General features: G+C 40.2%; 1 protein-coding gene across 2 annotated transcripts; it reads left to right on the top strand.

Moving 5' to 3' along the window:
• The first annotated feature begins 2060 nt into the window (after positions 1 to 2060).
• Positions 2061 to 17501, top strand: pld5 (phospholipase D family, member 5). Of its 2 annotated transcripts, none has more exons than XM_055040945.1 (10): positions 2061 to 2207; positions 10709 to 10845; positions 11708 to 11891; positions 12089 to 12197; positions 13062 to 13189; positions 13854 to 14051; positions 15198 to 15349; positions 15507 to 15672; positions 15765 to 15855; positions 16497 to 17501. In XM_055040945.1, the coding sequence occupies exons 1-10, from the start codon at positions 2061 to 2063 to the stop codon at positions 16742 to 16744; spliced, it is 1560 nt and encodes a 519-aa protein (XP_054896920.1). In that variant the 3' UTR covers positions 16745 to 17501. The 2 variants fall into 2 exon arrangements, with proteins under 2 accessions (XP_054896920.1, XP_054896921.1); XM_055040946.1 differs by lacking the exon at positions 2061 to 2207 and adding an exon at positions 8324 to 8592.
• The last annotated feature ends 675 nt before the right edge of the window (positions 17502 to 18176 follow it).

Here is an 18176-nt window from a genome sequence, read left to right as displayed (position 1 = left end):
AAGAATTGGTTACCATTATTCTCACTCCTTACAGTCATATCAATAAATTACAATATATGTTATAATTAGGCTCATTTGTCAGACTAAAACTTGACAACCTTCAGAAAAGGTTGTCAACTGAAACTTAGAGTTACATATTAAACATACTTTTCACTAAGGCTACCATTATGTATTACAATGTTTCTTTTTTGTTGTTGGTCTAATTTTAAATGTTATGTTTTCATTAAGTGAAAAATGATTATAATTGACAGAAATGAAGGCGTTTGACTAAGTGATAAAGTTCTTAAAATAAATTTGAACTTTTCAAAAATATTCTAATTTACTAAATGGCTTCAAAAGAATATATCGCTGCCGAAGTCACTATTTTTGTAGCTCTTTCTGAACTGTACAGTTAAAAAATGAGCTTGCACATATGAAACTGTAATGAATATGGATAAAAGCATCCATCAGTTGTGTCCTGTGTGATATTCAGTGAAACTGAAAGTGTCGTCGACGATTTAGCACCTCAGTATCCTTACTCTGAAAAAAAAAGAATGAATGATGCTACCCCTTTGTTGTGCATTTACATATTTCACTCTCTTTTTTTATTGATGAAACCTTTCCTCTCCGTATTAGAGGAGGAAAAAAGTGAAAGTCTGGGTGGTTCAGTTGGAAAAGTTTCGACGCTGGTCAGCAGAGACTGCACTTCGTTTGGTAACTCAAGTGAAACGACCTTCCAGGGAAGCGGCTGGTCATATTCTTCACAGCCATTATTCACTCTGTCCCGTCTTCGTCCATCACTGTCTGGCTTGGCTCAGCGACAAAACAAGTCAGGTCTAAACTGCAGCTAACAATCAAGTCTATGGAAAGGGGGAACCCCCCTATCAAGGGGGGTTTACAGAGCTATGGTCAGGAAAATGGCAGCTAAAATCTATGCAGACCCCACACATCCTGGACACACACTTCAATTCAAGTGTCTTCATTGAGGTCAAATTCTTGGTTTTTATGTCTAAACTTAGAGAATAAGGCTAATTCTGATTCCGAAGTTACTGGGATAAAAATGGCCTCACTGCATGCATATTTTCACAGTAATGTCCTATAGACAGAAGAGAACATGTGAACAAGGATAAGTAGTTTTCACCAAATAACTGAGGCTGACAACATGATTTGCAGTAAATCTTTTCAGTCGCTCTTTTCTTGCAGCACTGATTGTATCTGCTTCACAAACCAAAAGCGTAATAACATTTCTGAGCTATCGCGTTTGATTTCTTCCTTTGTGTCTGTGGCTTTCTTCACACCGTGGTGCAGGAAAGGTTTCTTTAAGCCAGTGGTTCCCAAAGTGTGGGGCGCATCCCCTCGGGAGGGCGCAGTGCCGTTGCAGGAGGGGAGCAGGAAGCATTATGGACTCCCGGTACATAAAAGTGTTTCACTGTAAAGACGGTTTGTACTGTGTTTTGTTGCAACCTGAAGCGTGAAATAAACTTCATTGGAGTTTTAATTCATAGGGATGCAGAAGAAAATGTTTGGGAACTACTGCTTTAAGCTGAGGCTATACTCCTTCAGGCATTCTCTGTGCCTCCAGGTAGTGATGCTTTCTGTAAGGAGGAAACTTTTGGAAAAGAGAAATCACATTATATGAATATATCATTATGTTGGAACATCTCCTCACACTTTGAGCTATTACATTATTCCCCATCAGGTCCTGCTACAGCGCGATCAGGCAGAAGCTCTTGTTGCACCTTCATCCTGTAGAAGAGCAGACTGGAGCCGACTGTCTCCCGCCTCCCACCTGGGAAGCTGTATTACATTGACAAGCTGCACACAAAGACACACACATGCACACACACACACCCTCCCCTGTGAGTATCGGAGAGCGAACATGTTCTGGTGTTTCTGGCTACAAACAAGTGAGGAGTGTACTGAGCGTCAGACAGCAGAGAGACCAGAAGCAGCTGATTCAGCTTTTGAAAGACAGATTAAAAAAGAGCAGGAGGGAGGACAGAAGTGACAGCGTCTTCCTGTGAGTGGATCAGAGTGTGTCTTCAGCCCCCCACCAGACAGCTTCAGTCCACAGGTCATTAATGCAGCTGTCAGCTGATATTCGACTGGAGGGACAAGATGAAGCCTCCCCTGCTCTGTTGGCCTGCGTGTCCCAGGTGAAAAGCGGCGTCCAGCAGCAGGGCTACTCTGCAACCATCCTCCTACGACATAAAGACAAAGCGGAGCGGGTGAGCAGCCTGACAAGTGGCTTAGATGTCCTGAAATTATGCTTTGCTTTTTAGAGTCAAAAAAAAAAGAAAAAGAAAAAAGTGTTTTCAGCTAACTTTAAATGCAAAAAAATGACAAATTCAGAACATTAATCCTGATAACCAAAATAATGTAAAATGTAAATGCATTTATGTAAATGTAATGCTGAGAAATTCATACTATGGGTCCAGTGGAGTGCTGCTCAGTATGTACGCCTGCAGTTCATCTGTCTTCATGAAGGTGAATTGCCTTTACATGCAGCAGAGCTCCATTGCCTCCTGCAGGAATTGATTACCTTTTTTTTCTTTTTACCTTCGCTGCATGTTTAAATGGAAAACACCAATCTCAAAGACCTTTACATCAAGCAACAGGAAAAAATACTTGAGTTGATCAAATAAAAGATTAACACAGAACCCACAATTGTACCATTTTGTAGATAAAAAGGGGTTTTAATACGGCAGAATTAAGCTGAGTGTACTGTTATTACCTCCTCATGCTGTGAATATTTACATCTCATTCAAAACTTTCTTCTTCATTCACTGAAACCATCTGTAGACCCAAGTCCCAACCTCACATTTTAAATTCTTTGAGGCAAAAGGGTTAGCTTTGACCCCACTGGGTTTCCTTACATCTTCCTTCATTTTTAACGTGTTCGTGTTCAGTTTGATGGCTGACTGCACAGAGACGCACACACCAGATGGATTCAGGGGAGTTTCTAACACAAATGAAAGGCTGTAACTATTAGCCTTGCTGAGTGAACCAGAGAGCATAGAGTTAACTCCATCCTGAAATTAAAACAGCACAGGTTTATGATAGATCAATAAATCAGCAGTCTGAGATGAGGATAGTTCAAATGAGCTTCAAGCTTGAATTTTCTTAGTTATTAAAATTGTGCAGAAATGACTTCAAGCCTGGGAAAGACTGACTGGTAATACAAACAGAAAGAATACCAGGCTGAATTCAAGCTAAGTAAAAGTCTTCATCCTGTTTGAATTTGAGACTCAGAAGCATTCATCCATCCATCCATCCATCCATCTCTGACAACTGGCTGGACTGGACCGATCGTCAGTCCATCTGCTTGCTGATGATTGTAAGCTATTGAAGCAGATGATTGCTTTGTGGGCCCCAGCAGAGTGTTCAGTATCGATGGTACATAGAAATGAAATCGTTGTGTATTTTGAAAGAAATCTCAGAAAATCCCTGACATACTTGGACTTTGAGCACATTAGCAATCATGAGTGCAGCTCATTGTGTTTCTGTATTTAACTACAAGATACAGGACAACAGTCACCTGTCACTTTATTAGTAACTGAAACTAACCTGAATATTTACAAACCTCCTCTTTAGAAACTGAAATAACTAACCTACCATCCCTCAAGCACTTTGAAAAGCTTTTGTTAACCTTGTCCCTCTTTATTTGTTTTCTGTCCTCTGGGATGATTAAATGGGGAGGAAAAAAATCTCTCTCCAGCACTTTCTCAAGTAGGAATAAGTTTTCCACCATCGTTTTTGGCGCCCCCCCCCCCTTCCGCAGCGCCCCGATTCGTCGCATTAATGCATATCTACGTTTTGCGCCACTGTTAGCAGCATTACTTCTTTAAGTAGCATAGTTGTTGGATCTCAAATTGAAAAAAAGTATTGCGTATTCTAAAAGAGGGAATATTTGTGATTAATTTTACAGCAAGGCATAATCTGACTGCTTCAATGCTTTTTGGCTGCTTTTTATTTCAAGGTATGACTTATTAAAAGCAGAAACATAAAAACAAACTTAATGAGATACACTAAAAAGGGAACACAACACAAGGCTCCTTCATACTCATATTTTCTCCCAATTACCAATTATACAGAGTGTTGCTGTCTTGTTGTGTTGTTACTTAATTAGCCACTGTTAAACCGAATTTGCCTTTTTGTGTGGCGCTTGCATTTTACAGCTTTGAATTAATCTCTTGAGTCAGAGAACGAAACTGGACTCTGTCTGTTAGGGACGTCCTGCACAAGGACACAGGACAGGAACCAGAGAGACCACTGTGACCTCACAAAGGCTGCAGACCAAGGGACGCTTCCTGAACTGTGACCTCAAGAGAGAGTGAGCGGTCTGGCAGTTTGTTCATTAGTATTCAGAGCTGCAACAATGCAGCGACTGCAGTTGGCAAAGTGTTTGTGTCGACAATTTCCTGGCGTGACCGCCACCGACTGTTGGCAGTGGAACTTGGTCGTTTCGTAGAGAAGAAGTTAAAACAACCAAATAACAATGTTTCGGCTTTCAAAGTATATTCATATAGTGAAAAAAACAAACATCTAACATCTTCCCTAGTTTGAGACATGAATGTGCTTTAACTTTAGGGAAAAAAAAGCCTTTTTCTCCTTTAAGGTAAGCAGCAACAAAGGCAATGTGACAAGTAAAAGTGAAAACTGAAGTACGTAGCAAAACCTGTGCATGGTATTTCTTCATCACATTTCTCAGAAGCAGTGTAAGCACCAGGATGTAATTTCCCTCGGTCTTGCTTTTATGATGTTATGCAAATCTGATGTTTCCTTGACAAAAACTCCAAAAGTGAAAAATTAGTTTTTCAGTCGAGCCTTTGACAAACCTCAATCCACAGTCTCTCTGGCTTTGGGCCCACCTCTCTGGCCATGCCACCTTGTCCAGCCAGCTTCCCAGCAGCAAATTGGTCTGAGGCTCTGTTGTTATAAAAAGCCCATATCCTGCTCAGATGTCCTGCTTCTGGTGTGAAGGTCAAACACCTACAGAGAACGGTACTTCAAAAGAGCAGACCTTGAAAGAGTAGCTGACGTTATTCATACAGAAGTAAAAGCAGACAGTAAATTGTGCCTTGCAATAAGTGAAGAGTCTGTGGAGAGACTTTAGGTCATCTGCAGGTCATTGTGGATCCTTAATTGTGAAAACATTTACGCTTGTGATAGGAAGTAAACATGAAGAATATGACAGACAGCATCAGTTAACCAGTTGATTTTTGTTTTGTTTTTGCGTCTGTATTTAAACATCCTTTCCGTTTTACTGACCAAGAATGACCAGTTTTGCTACAATTAAATGCAGTAAAAGCAGAAAGCTATTCCTTCATCTACGACTCCCCTAATTCTCAGAGCGGCTGTTAGCTGCTTTTCATTGATTTGACCAGAAACGGAGAAAACCCAATAATCCCGCTCCCCTGTGTGCAGTTTGAGTCTGCCCTTAGATCTCTTTCCTGTTTTTTACTAAACCCACAACCTCACGATGCCATAGTAGCATCAATATTTTAATTTAAGGGCAACTTAGTACACTTAAAATGAGAGCATTTAGATGTCAGCTTAGCTGTGTATGGATATAGTGCCTTGCAAGAATATTCGTACCTCTTGAACAAAAAATATTAGATGGCTTTCAAAAAGTTTTACAAATAAAATCAGAAATGTGGTGTGCATTATAGACATTGGGAGGAAACTTGATTCATACACTAAAACACTTCATAGTCATAAGGCATTACTTTGTGTTCTTCTAGTAAATTAATTCCCAATAAAATACAACAAAGTGTTGCTTTTGCGAAATAATTTTTTTTTTTGAAAAAGCTCAAGAGAAATGAAAACAAGAGGCTGTATTTGGGCCAGACTCACAGGAGCAAAGGTTGACCAACTGGAAAAAATGGATACATGAACCTATTTGGTAGAGCACAGCCACTCAATTAAAACCCCCGCCCTGCAGCGTTCCTGCAGACACTCTCACTTTCTATCCGACCTCTGGATCTGACCTCAAACTCACTAGCAGCTGGTCAAGAGAAGGCATCTATAATTCAGGTTTTCTTTCTGTGCCGAACTCAGTACAGAAATATTTATTCACAATAAACACCAGATTTGGTTTCGTGTCCCCTCCTTATAATTTTTCATGCATTACTTTCAGATCCTGACTTGATGATAACATATTGTTCATAAAGTATTTGTAAAACAATCCCACAAAACTGCACAGAAAGGGCAAATATGTCAAGTAACGAAAGTTCATATTCATTGAAAAAAAGAAGTCCTTGTATCGTTCACTCCTGGCTTCTTCCTTTGCCATGTTTTGTTAAAAACAATCTTTTCTTTGTCACTAACTAAAGCTCATTGCAGTTTGATTTGTACACTTTTCTGCAAAGTCAGAATGCTGCTCACAGTGCAGATTGTGAAGATAAGGGGTATTAATTAACTTTTTGTGCTGAAGTTAATGACTGTCAAGTGCATAAAGTAGCGTTTGAAGTCGTGTGATTGTGTCACCGTGCAGCAGCGTGTTCATCTCCACAAAATCAAGTGCTGCCCGAAGAGGCTTCGACTGGAGTTATGCATTTAGAAGATGGGATTGGTTTTATGTTTCTCACTGAGTTTTGAACTGAAGTTTGCTCACCCACATATGTGAGGCTTTAGGACCTTCACCTCCCCTGGGAGTCACTCATATGCCTCCGTCACCTTCGTCTCACCCCCTGGTTTTACTCCGTCTCTCTCTCCCTGTTGTAAACAGCGTGGCGTGCAGAGGGCACCTGTCCTCAAAGCAGCAGCTTCCTCTGCCATGACTTTGTCCTTATCTCCAAACTCACCGAGTGCTCTGTGGGTCTTTATAATTAAAACTCAGTTAATAGCTTTCTATGCTCTGGGATGCAACAGAAAGTGGAAAATGAAGACAGTTTTCAAAAGCAGATGTTTCACTTTACTGAAAGTGACCGGCTTGACCAGCTGTAATAACTGAATAGACACTGAATCACATTCAGAAAAAAAAAAAACACAAAATATTTTACTGTTTTTTTTTTGTTTTTGTTTTTTGTAGCTTGTATGTGTTGCTTTTTTAATTAGACGGCACTGTATTTGATGGAGTGTGCATAAGACTGACTTGACACTGTCATAAACATGAAGGAGTCTTTATGAATGTCTATGACTGTTATAATGAAACATCATTCAGTAAATAATGACACTTTTAATACACAGATACTCTAAATGTTGCATCGAAAGTGCCAGCGTTGCATTATTTTCAAAATAATGACAGTTTAATGCAAAGTTGGCACTTTTAATGGACTTTCAATAAAACATTTAGAGCATCTTTGCATTAAAAGTGTCATAATTTACTAAATGACGCTTCATGATAACAGTAGACATTCATAAAGACTCCTTCATGTTTATGACAGTGTCATGTCAGTCTTATGCCCACCCCGTCAAATGAAGTGTTATCTATAATCAATATTAACACAGTGAATTATTTGGAGCCTCTGGATCTTTTAACACCCAAAACAAAGAAAGGAGTTCTGTATCTGGAATCCAAGTAAAAAAAAAAAAAAAACTATATATAGTTTCTATACATAGAAACTAAAAACCCAAAATAGAGAAAGTCACTGAAACGAAATGATCCAAAGTTACCAAGTTAAACTCAAAGATCACAAGAATATAGGTCTGTTTATATTTTCTTCTCTGTCCAGTAACTACAGCTCTACTGGTAAATGGGCTTCCTCATTTACACTCATTCAACTTTTCTCAGTGCAAAGTGCTGGGCTGATAAATAGGATCACAGATTGCCTGCAGTCAGCAGCATGTGTTGTTATTTTGCCATCAGGCAAAGCTCTGTTCGTCCATGAGGAAGGAGTCGAGTTAAATAAAGTGTGTGCGTATTTCATCTGATTCCCGCCGAAGTGTTTTTGTGCCACAGGAAGAGGCAGCCTATTGAAGCTGGAGCAGCAGAAGTGAAATGTAAGTGAGTGCAGCGAAATGGTGAACTGAAAAGCACAATAATTTAAGCACAACAGTGATCGGGTTGGACCGTATAGTGCTGACTCATGTGTGCCATGAGATGAAGCTTCACAGAAGTCACAAACTGTTTTCTGGTGAGCAGCTCTGTGGGGAAAATTTGCAGGCGCCATAATGAGCATCCAGAACAGTTTCAGAGCCTTAAAGAATATTATGTCCTGCGCGAGCCAAATGGTCTCTGTCACAAGTTTCACACACACAGGAGAGATAATGAGGAGATCCAGAAGAAAGAAGAGGAGGGAGGAGGCAAAGGAGCGCTGCATCAGTCGTTAGAGCTAGGGTGGGGGGTTGGCCCTCCATCTTTCTCTCTCTCCTCCTCCTCCTCCAGCGAGTAGCAGAAACACAGAGAGCCTGGACGAGCGCTTTGAGGATGTGTGAAGAACCGAGAGCTGAGGAACACACACACACGCATTCACACGCCCTTTCTGGCAGGCAAAGAAGCAGAGAGATGGAGACGGCAGCAAGGAGTGAAGATGTGAGGTGGATGGGAGGATTGAAGACGAAGAGCCGCACAGACATGTGGGACTGAGTTGCTGGTTCACATCCGCTGCAGAAGTTTGAAGAAGTAGTGTTGCTCTCATGGCCGGACCCGCCCCGCAGGAGCCCGTCAAGGTGATGCTCACAGCTTTCTACACCACAGTTTGTCTCACTTTGTATCTAGATTTCAAACCTTAAATTTTTTTAAAAACAAAATTTCCCCTTCAAAACTAAACAAGTCAAACCAAAGGAACGTGGTATAAAAAAGTGTAGGTTTCTGTAAAATTTATTTCTTAAATCTTGTATTTTATTTAACTCTGTTTTGTATTGCAAAAATTGGGTTGTGACGGAAATAATGTTTATTTTTGGTCAGTCTGTTCTTTGTTCAAAAGAAGGATTGTCAGAGTTAATCTGAAGACTGACAGGAAATCTTTTCCATTTCCTCACATTGCAATAGTTTCTCCTGCCTCTGTGGTCACGTTTTTCATGGAAGTAAATAAATAAGTGAGAATGAGTAAATTCACAAATATATACAGAAAAAGAAGGATGGAAAAAAATGACAAATATATTTATTGTGGTAAGAATATTACAAAACGACTGTTAAATGTAGGAATCATTTAATGCGGTTTACTTATATTTAATAAGTTTCTATCCTCTTCTACACTGCATCACTGAAGAAATGTTGTCATGTATTTTCCATACCGGAGTTTTTTTCTTATAGAAAAATCCTGCGAGTTGATCCATCTTAAACCAACAAGCAGCAGTTGTATAAAACTCTGCCAGTTTCCAGCCTTGTCAGACGGTTTTTACTGGCTACTGTAAATCAGCTGCTGTGTTATTTCGGTGGTGGGTGACTTATGAGTAGACTGTGAGTTACTGGCCTGTTTCTACCTGTCAGACTGTTTCTGATTCATGACGCTTCATTTCCTTCGCGGCCACACAGACATCCACGTTGCCACTTCTGGTCCTTGACTCGGTTAAACGAAAGGAAGAGCTCCGAAATGCCGAGCCTCGTTCCCGGAGCCAGAAACGTCCCGCATCTCCACACGAAGACTGCTGGACGGCGTTTATTATTTTTGTCTCGATGAAAGCTGTTGCCTCCGGAGGTGCGTGCGCAGCCGAGTGCATCAGTGAGATGAAATTGACTGGACTGAAACAAACGCTCAAAAGAGAATGAGTAATGGGGCTTTGACAGCGCCCCAAACCGACGAAGCCAAACGAAGGGAATGAGATGTGGGGTTGGGGAGGAGGCAGAAAAATCCTGCAGCTGTAAGCGAAACACAGTTACCTCACTGAGATTCAGGATATTCAGGGGCTGTGGTGTTATAACCTCCGACAACCCGAAATGTCGTTCCAGACATATTGCAGCAGCCGTGTGCAATATGCCGCCCAGGCATGTTTATGCACACAAGTAAAGCCACTGATATATTGCTTTCCAGAAAAAGAAAGAAAAAAAAAACACACACACACAGTGCCGTCTCCGTCCATCCTGGGACGGAGTTCATAAGTTTCTCTTCACCTGAGGATGTGTCGGTGGACAATAAAGCAGGAGGAAGAGTTTTCCAATATATTCTTTATGACTGCCTCAGCCCCAGAGGGCTCAACTCAACTAGTTTTTGTTTTGTTTGTATTTTACCTTCTTAAAATAAGGAAAGTCCCATTTAGATTAAAAATAACATCTTTTTCCAGGGAGTCCTGGCCGAGAGACAGCAAAGGTTATACAATTACAAGCTGCGCAATTAAAATGCCATAGACTAATTATTTAAAGCAGTCACAAGTTAAAGAAGTCGTCTCCAGTTCTGTAATCATGAACATAAAATTGTTCAATGCAATAAGTTCTTTTGCAAGAGGCTCCATGTAGCCAGAACAGAGAAAATAAAGGCTCCTTTTCCCCCAATTCTGTGCAGGGAAATGGGGCAGAGAGCAAGAAATGATCATATGAATGCAATGAATATGAATCAATATTAGACCCTTGATGTGGGGCAACGGCCCAAGCATGGTCTTATAAATAAAAGTGAGGTGCTTTGGGGTCTTTTTTCTGGTAGGGCTAACCTGGAGCGCTCTGGACTCGGCACTGTTTCTGGACACATACGGCTTCTAACTGTCGCATAGTAGTCCCATCGATCATGACTCCTAAGTTCTAATCAATTACATCGACTGAAGACATTAGCATACTCAGGCTGATTGTTTTCACTTGGTGCAACTTCCCCAGCCCCTCTAGACTTTAGTTGGTCTTCAACTTGTCTTCCAGACCCAGCAGAAGTGCATCGCCACCCTGGCCCTCTTCTGCTGCTCCGCTGTGCTGATGGTGCTCATCTTCTCCTCCGTGGACTTCTGGGGGGACAGCGAGGATGGGATCACAGAGGAAAACTGCAGCAGAGATTGCAGGTGAGAACTTCTGCAAACAGGGTCGGCCCACAGACAAAGTTTGAAAGTGTAATTTCATTTTTTAAAAAAGACAAGATGGAAAGCTGAGTGGAAGGAAAACGTGTGGCATAAGCACAAGCGACAAGAATAACTGGAGACCTGACAGGACTCAGGTGTTTGAATGGGCTACATCTGTCTCACCCCTTGTGACAGTGTTAATTCACTGGTGCTGCAGAATGTGAGGTCCAGTGTAAAGTTCCCACAGTCAGTGATGATCTGGGCATCGTCTGCTGATACTTGTCGACCGTGTTTCAAGTCATCTTTCAGGGAATTTTTAGAAAACTTAATGCTTTCTCCTACTGACAGATGTTGTGGAGGTGATGATGTCCAGGACTTTGTCCCTGTAAACTCTGTCAAAATTTTCTATACCTGGTTCAGTATCACCGTGCCAGACTGTGGATTAAAAACAGCCTTGATTAGGACCTCATAGAGAATGCATTAATAATAATTCATGCAACAAAAAAAAAACAGACTAAATGTTGAGTATGTACACTATATAGGAAATGGACATATTTTTTAGTACTTTGGCATTTGAATATTTAATATTCTTTTTATCCGCTGGTGTTTACTGCAACGCAATTTGAGAAGCTCCTGTGATACACTAAAACAGAACTTGTTTATTTAATTTTTGTCATAAGTGAGAGCTTTTCAAAGTTTCAAGTATTTCTCAAAATCCTGTCGTGAAAATCTACACTTCTCGGCTCAGCCGTGCTTTTATCTTCAGGGTACAGTTCTTAGTGAAAAGAAAAATCATGTTAGGTTACTGCTGATAAGATTAAAAAAAAAAAAACATTCCACCACATATCAAAATTGTTTCTTTCAGGATTGTGCTCACGGAGAACATCCCAGATGACCTCTCTCTCCACGTGGATGGCAGGCATCACATTCCTCTTTCTGTTGCCTTTCAGTCCCTACTGGAACAAGCAAAGCTCTCAGTGGAGGTGGTGTCGTCTGTCTGGGATTTAAATGCTTGGGATCTGGAGGCAACGCCCGGCACTGCAGCACAGGTACGCGTCGCTCTGCACAAAATTAAACAAAACACTCATTTTTCGGTGTCCTAACCGAGCAGACGCAATTATTTTTAATTAAACACCCGTGTCATCTTTTTAATGAGGTCAGAGCTGCTGAAATGTAAGTGTTGCCCTTTGGAAACGCTGCTGAAATCCTCGACTAGAGCGGGACAGAACGTCTCTCTCTTCCTCAGGGTCAGCTGCTGTTCCAGAGTCTGCTCAGGCTGAAATCTCGTGGGGTTAAGCTGAAGATTGCCAGTAGTCTGACAAACTCTTCCGAGCTGAAAGCCTTGGCAGCACACAGTGAGTGCCTGTCTCATTTCAACCATATAATTGCTATTTCTTAAACTACTGTGACAAATGACGACCACGATTTATATGTCTTTACCCTGCCAGCCTGAGGGCATTTTCTACTTTTTAAGCAAGATCCTGCTGTGCCAGAGATACTTTGTGGAACTAGTTGGAACCATCTGCACTAGTTTGTCAATAAGAAAACTGAGGTTCACACTACACTGCCTTAAAATTAAGGCACAGGCGTTTAAGTTTTTCACACGTTGTCCCATTGCAACCACAAATCTCAGTGAATGTTTTACAGAATAATACATAGGTTTACACATTTTCAGGATAAAACTCTCAAATGTTTGGCGTACATTTGTATTTAGTAGATTTAACTGATGGCTCTGAAGAAAACCCAGTGCCACCAGTTGCCTTTCATAAGCCGTATGTATGGAAATGGCAAAAGAGCTAAATTTTTTCAGATTATTTCTCATGTTATACTATCACAACATAGTGAGTTTCAACAAATATGTAAAAACAAAAACACTTTCTTTACACTAGGTGCACACTGCAGATTTAGGAGGATCAGGCAACAACTTTACTCTGTAGATAAGGTGATTTATGACAAGTGGATACACAAAACACAAATGTGCTTCACACATTTAGAGTTTGTGGTGACAAAACGTTAATGTGTATGAATACTTTAGCAAGTTATTGTGAGAATCAGCCTTCAGATTGGCAGATCCCTTAAAAGTTTTCTGTAAATCACTTTGTCAGCACTGCTGCCCTCGCTAGTGTCTCAGACAACACGAGGCCAGTTGGTATATTTCCACTGTTCTTTACTTATTATCTCAGATCTTTTTTAATAAAACTTGTCTCTGCTGTTTGTAGATGCCCAGGTTCGTTATGTCAATATGACAGCTCTCACCAAAGGAGGCCTCCACTCCTCATTCTGGATAGTGGATCGGACGCACATTTACATCGGAAGCGCTGAAATGGACTGGAGGTCACTGTCCAAGGTAACAACAAACATGAGCTGGGCGTGCGTTGTTGTGGCCTTTGAGTTGTCAAGCTTCCACGGCTCTGCAGTCAATTTTAGCCACACAAACTCATATCACCATACCTGCAACTTAACAGGCCTCAAGGGCGCCCAAAGAAAAGCAGCGTTCCTCTTTTTATTTATTTTGTGGAGGCCAAACCATTAAATGTTAATGAAGTTGGAACTGTTACACTAAAGTCATTACATAGCTGTTTTGATGTCTCAGCAGTGTGTGGAGCTACAACCAAAGCCAAATGAGACAACGGAGAGGAAAAACGACACACATTTTAGAGAATATCCATTTGGTGTACAGGAGAATTTAGGTAGAAACAGAAGGAAAACAAAATCCAGTCAATGTCCACACTTAAACCTGACGAACGTTGTGACAGCTCAGACAAAAGACAGCGCAGAAACAAGCATCTGCAGACCTGAATGTAACGAAGCAAAGTTGTGAGGACATGTGAGCTAAACTCCTCCTCAACAACAGAGGCAGACAGAAAACGTCTAAGTCACTGCAGTTAAAGGCTGGCTCTATCTCGACGGTCAAAATATGTACTTGTCTCAGAAAGTATGCGCACTACAGACGCCAACTTTTCTGCTGCATCATGTTTTCTCTGCTTTTTTTCTCCTCTGACTCCCCACAGAGGAAAGAACTTGGAGTGGTGGTGTATAACTGCAGCTGTCTCGCTCTGGACCTCCACAGAGTTTTTTCATTTTACTGGCAGCTTCATGACAGGGACTATATCCCCTCCATCTGGTCGAAGAGAGTTACAGCCCTCTACGGGAAACACGAGGCCCTGGAGCTGCAGCTCAATACCACACCGGCTACCGCTTATTTGTCTGTGAGGAACGCATTATTTACGATCAGAAGCTGTACTGCATGCTTATCTCCTGAGAAGGTTATATTTGAGATATTTTTCTTGTGCAGCTGTTGTCGAACATTGTACATTATGTACAGTGCCGTACCATACATCCTTTCTACAGACCTCCCAAGTTAAATCGATAGCAAAACCATAGAGTTTTGGCACACTACCACGTAATACAATGCAAAATAATACAAAGAACTCAATGATGCGATGTGATTCAATGAAATACGATATTTACGTAGTACTATAGGATGTGATACCAGACAGTAGAAACTGTTTGATACGATAAGAAACATTTCACAAATTCCCTCGTAAAAGAGAAAAATGAACCTGGTGCTCGAATAATAATGATGCAAATGCACTATCGCCTTGCAGTCTCATGAGACATTTTGCACGACTCATTCAACATGAAACCAAAAGTAGTTTAATGCACAAGGACTGAGCAATCAGAGAAGACTGAGGTTCACTAGAATAGGGATGCTATTCTCGGGATGCTATTCTAGTGAAACAGGTCATGTTTTCTAAAAACACATTTTGCAGTTCTTCCTTTGCAGTGCCATTTCATTTTATCACCAGATGCGACATAATTCACTGGTAAATTTGTGTAGTAAACTTTTCACTGTTGTTCTGCATGAGACATTTGCAAGCATCTCAGGTTTGACTCTCTTTACAGAAACATTCATTACAAACTAACAACACATGCACACATGGGCTGATTAATCATGTCAGCGTCACACTGAGCAGCACCTTGAGTCTGACTCTTTCAGTGCCATAGCCTGATGGCAATAGATCTTGCTACCCTCCAAGCTACAATACACTTACCAGTTGTGTTTATCACATTTATCATCCTGTAGAGGCTGATGAAGCCATGCTGTCATCTGGATGCTTCAAATCCTCTCTGGCCCCGCTTCCTCTTATGAGGATCTATGGCTGCAGAAGGGGCATCATTGTTTTCTTTGTTTTCTCTACTGCTAATTTTGGAGCAAACAAAGAAGGAACTACCAGGACAGCTATCACAAAAATTTAAATGAATAAAATAAACATCCTTTCTGATCTGGTAGATCTTTTTTTTTTTTAGAAATTTAAGCAGATGCCTTTCTAAGTGCTACATCCTTTCGACAGACCTCCCCTGAACACTTCTGTCCCAAAGATCGTACAAGAGATTTAGACGCTATCCATCAAGTCATCCAGAGCGCCAAGACGTTCATCTTCATTTCTGTGACCGATTATCTTCCTCTGGTCAAAAGGAGTTTCAGAGGCACTTCAGTCACAAGGTGTGTGAATGTGGAAAAGCTTTGACATTTAGATTTTTTTTTGGCCATACTTATGAATCTAGTTTGGGTTTGTTTCTGTGGCGCAGGTGGGTAAGCTAAATATCCTGAGCGCAGCAACTGGAAATGGGGGAAATTTGTTTCTAAAATCTATCTGCAGGTATTGGTCGCCTATCGATGAGCTGATCAGAGAAGCTGTGGTGCTCAGAGGAGTCAAGGTCCGCCTTCTTATAAGCTTCTGGAAGAAAACTCACCCCCTCACCTTTAACTTTGTGACCTCCCTCAAGACTCTGTGCATGCAGCTTCACAACTGTTCCCTGGACGTGGTAGGTGAATCAGTGGACTTTGTAACTTGGTCTCGTTGTACGTTTTATTTATCATTCGGTGACTGAATCGAATGGATTTCATGACTTCGCAGAGGTTTTTCAGTCACAAGGAGCAGAAGGAGGACTTTCAACTGGGCCTCAACCACAACAAGTACATGGTGACAGACAACGCCGTCTACCTCGGTATGCAGCGTCAGAACTGTGTTTTTAATACATACGTATCACTACATATTTGTAGTGATACGCATGTATCACTACAAATACATATGTATAGTATTTGTAGTGATACAAATACAATACAAATACCCTACTTTATGAATACCCTTTCATAAAGTCCTTCATCATTCAGTTATCGGAGTGAGTTAATCTTTTAATTGAACCAGTTTTGTACTTTGTATTTTAAAAACAATGCAAAAAATGTGTAGGAAAAATACACGAAAAAAAATCATGCAGTACTTTAAGTTATCAAATAAAATAAAATTTAAAACTAAATATATAACAGTTTATGATTGTAACATTTCAAAATGTGGAAGAGTCCTAGTGGTGTGAGTATATTTGCCAATCTACCTTTTGGTTTTCCTTCTTTTTTATTTTTTTTACACAACAAACACAATATTATTTCTTTATGTCTGCCTTGTATGTTAGGTCAGCATGTGTGATCTAAAACTGCCAAAAACTGAGGTGAAGTGTATCAGGCGAAGGGTTTAAATAGGTTTCATAACAGATACGTTAAATAGTTATGCACCAATTAATAGACATTTCTGATAAAAGCTGGAAAAACATAATTATTAACCACAAGACTTTATTTCTGTTTTGGTTCACAGGAACCCACGACTGGGTCGGGAGCGACTTTGCAATAAATGCAGGAGTAGGACTGGTTGTCAGAATGAAAGACGGTACCAAAGACACAATCCTGGAGCATATTAAAGCTTCGTTCGAGAGAGACTGGAGGTCACGTTATGCCAAGAACCTACAGAAAAGCAAGGACCAGCAGGGAAAATATAGACTCTTGCAATGGTCTAAAAGCCAATGGGAAACAAAGGAGGAAAAGGAGTGGAACAACCCTTTATGAGCACATAATCGCACCACTGCATCCTGATGTTGTCTTTGCCTGAGTACTGCAGATTTTACAAACATTTGCACAGATGAAAGTGTAAAATCACACTAACTGACCTAAATCTGAATTTGTATCATTAATCTGATAAGGTTTTGACTCAGCTGCAAAATGCACCTGAGTGCAACTATATACTCAGTGAGCTGTGATGTGAGCATGTACCTACTACTGCATGACCAATGCAACCAATACTCAACTGCTCTATATATGCAAGTAACATCATAGCAAAAATATGTGCTGTTTGTGAAATCTACTTACCACACTCCTTAACGATACATTGGGGTTTTTTTTCTCCTGTCGATTAAGTTTATAAATTATTTGAATAATTAAAGAATGAATTAGTTTTAATTCAACAATAAAGAACTTGTTAACAGGCAGATTTGTTTTTATGCAACGTGAATCGTCTGATTGAAAATGTGTCATTTTTTCCAGTTGGTGCAGGATTATCGATATGTTTACACACATTATAACCCAACAGGGGCATCATGGTCATGGACTTGAGCATGAGGTATAATGGCCAGTGTCTTTGCCGGTTCAGAAAATTGACAACTTGCTGTAAGTGAAAGAATCATGAATTCTGTTCTCAACCAGAAACTCCTGAAGGAAGACGTCTGGCCATCGGTTTGTGACCTAAAGGTCAAACAGACATTTTCACATAATGCCAGTTTGGTTTGCACAAGTGTTTTCCCATATTAAACAAAGTCATAATTTTAAAGCTGCTTATGTGTATATTTCATTTAACTTTATCTCATATGTCATAAAAGACTTACAGATGTACCTTTTTTTTCTATTTTGAAAGTATATGGTTAAAGAATGTATTCACTTCAGTGCTTCTTTTTCTTTTTTGCTTGTTTTAGCATGGCATCTGAAGAATATATTTTGTGATAATTAAGGTGAGTCAAGACAAATAAAAGTTAATTTGAAGTTCCTCAAATTGTCCCGGTGCTGAAACATATGTTCTTAAGGTGACAGAGAGAGTAGCTTACATCAACATCCTTGTCTAGATTTCAGTGGAAACCCTTCATTGAGATAAAACCAGTGAGTTATTTTTGAAAACTATTTCCTTCACCGTACTGGTGAGAAGTCATTTTAAAGGAGTAGTATTTAGTCTTCCTCCAGTTTGGGTCTGCACTGTAAAAAAGAAAAAAGACAACAAAAAAAAAAGTCTCTTATTTTCAGTAAAATATCTAGATGTGATAGCTAGAACTTTACCATATAGCCTAAATTAAATTTTGGTAACCACAGCTGCCGGCATTTTACCATATATTAGAGACATGTTTATTTAGTTGTTGTTGTCAGTTTTGTTTTGTTTTGTTGTTTTTTACAGTGTGGGTACAAAATGAAGGAGTACAGAAATTTCTACTCTAGAGTAAACAACTGGTTATGAACG

This window comes from Poeciliopsis prolifica, unplaced genomic scaffold (assembly GCF_027474105.1).
Source record: "Poeciliopsis prolifica strain line A6 unplaced genomic scaffold, Auburn_PproV2 SCAFFOLD016, whole genome shotgun sequence".
NCBI lineage: Eukaryota > Metazoa > Chordata > Actinopteri > Cyprinodontiformes > Poeciliidae > Poeciliopsis > Poeciliopsis prolifica.
This window is presented reverse-complemented; position numbering and strand designations above follow the sequence as displayed.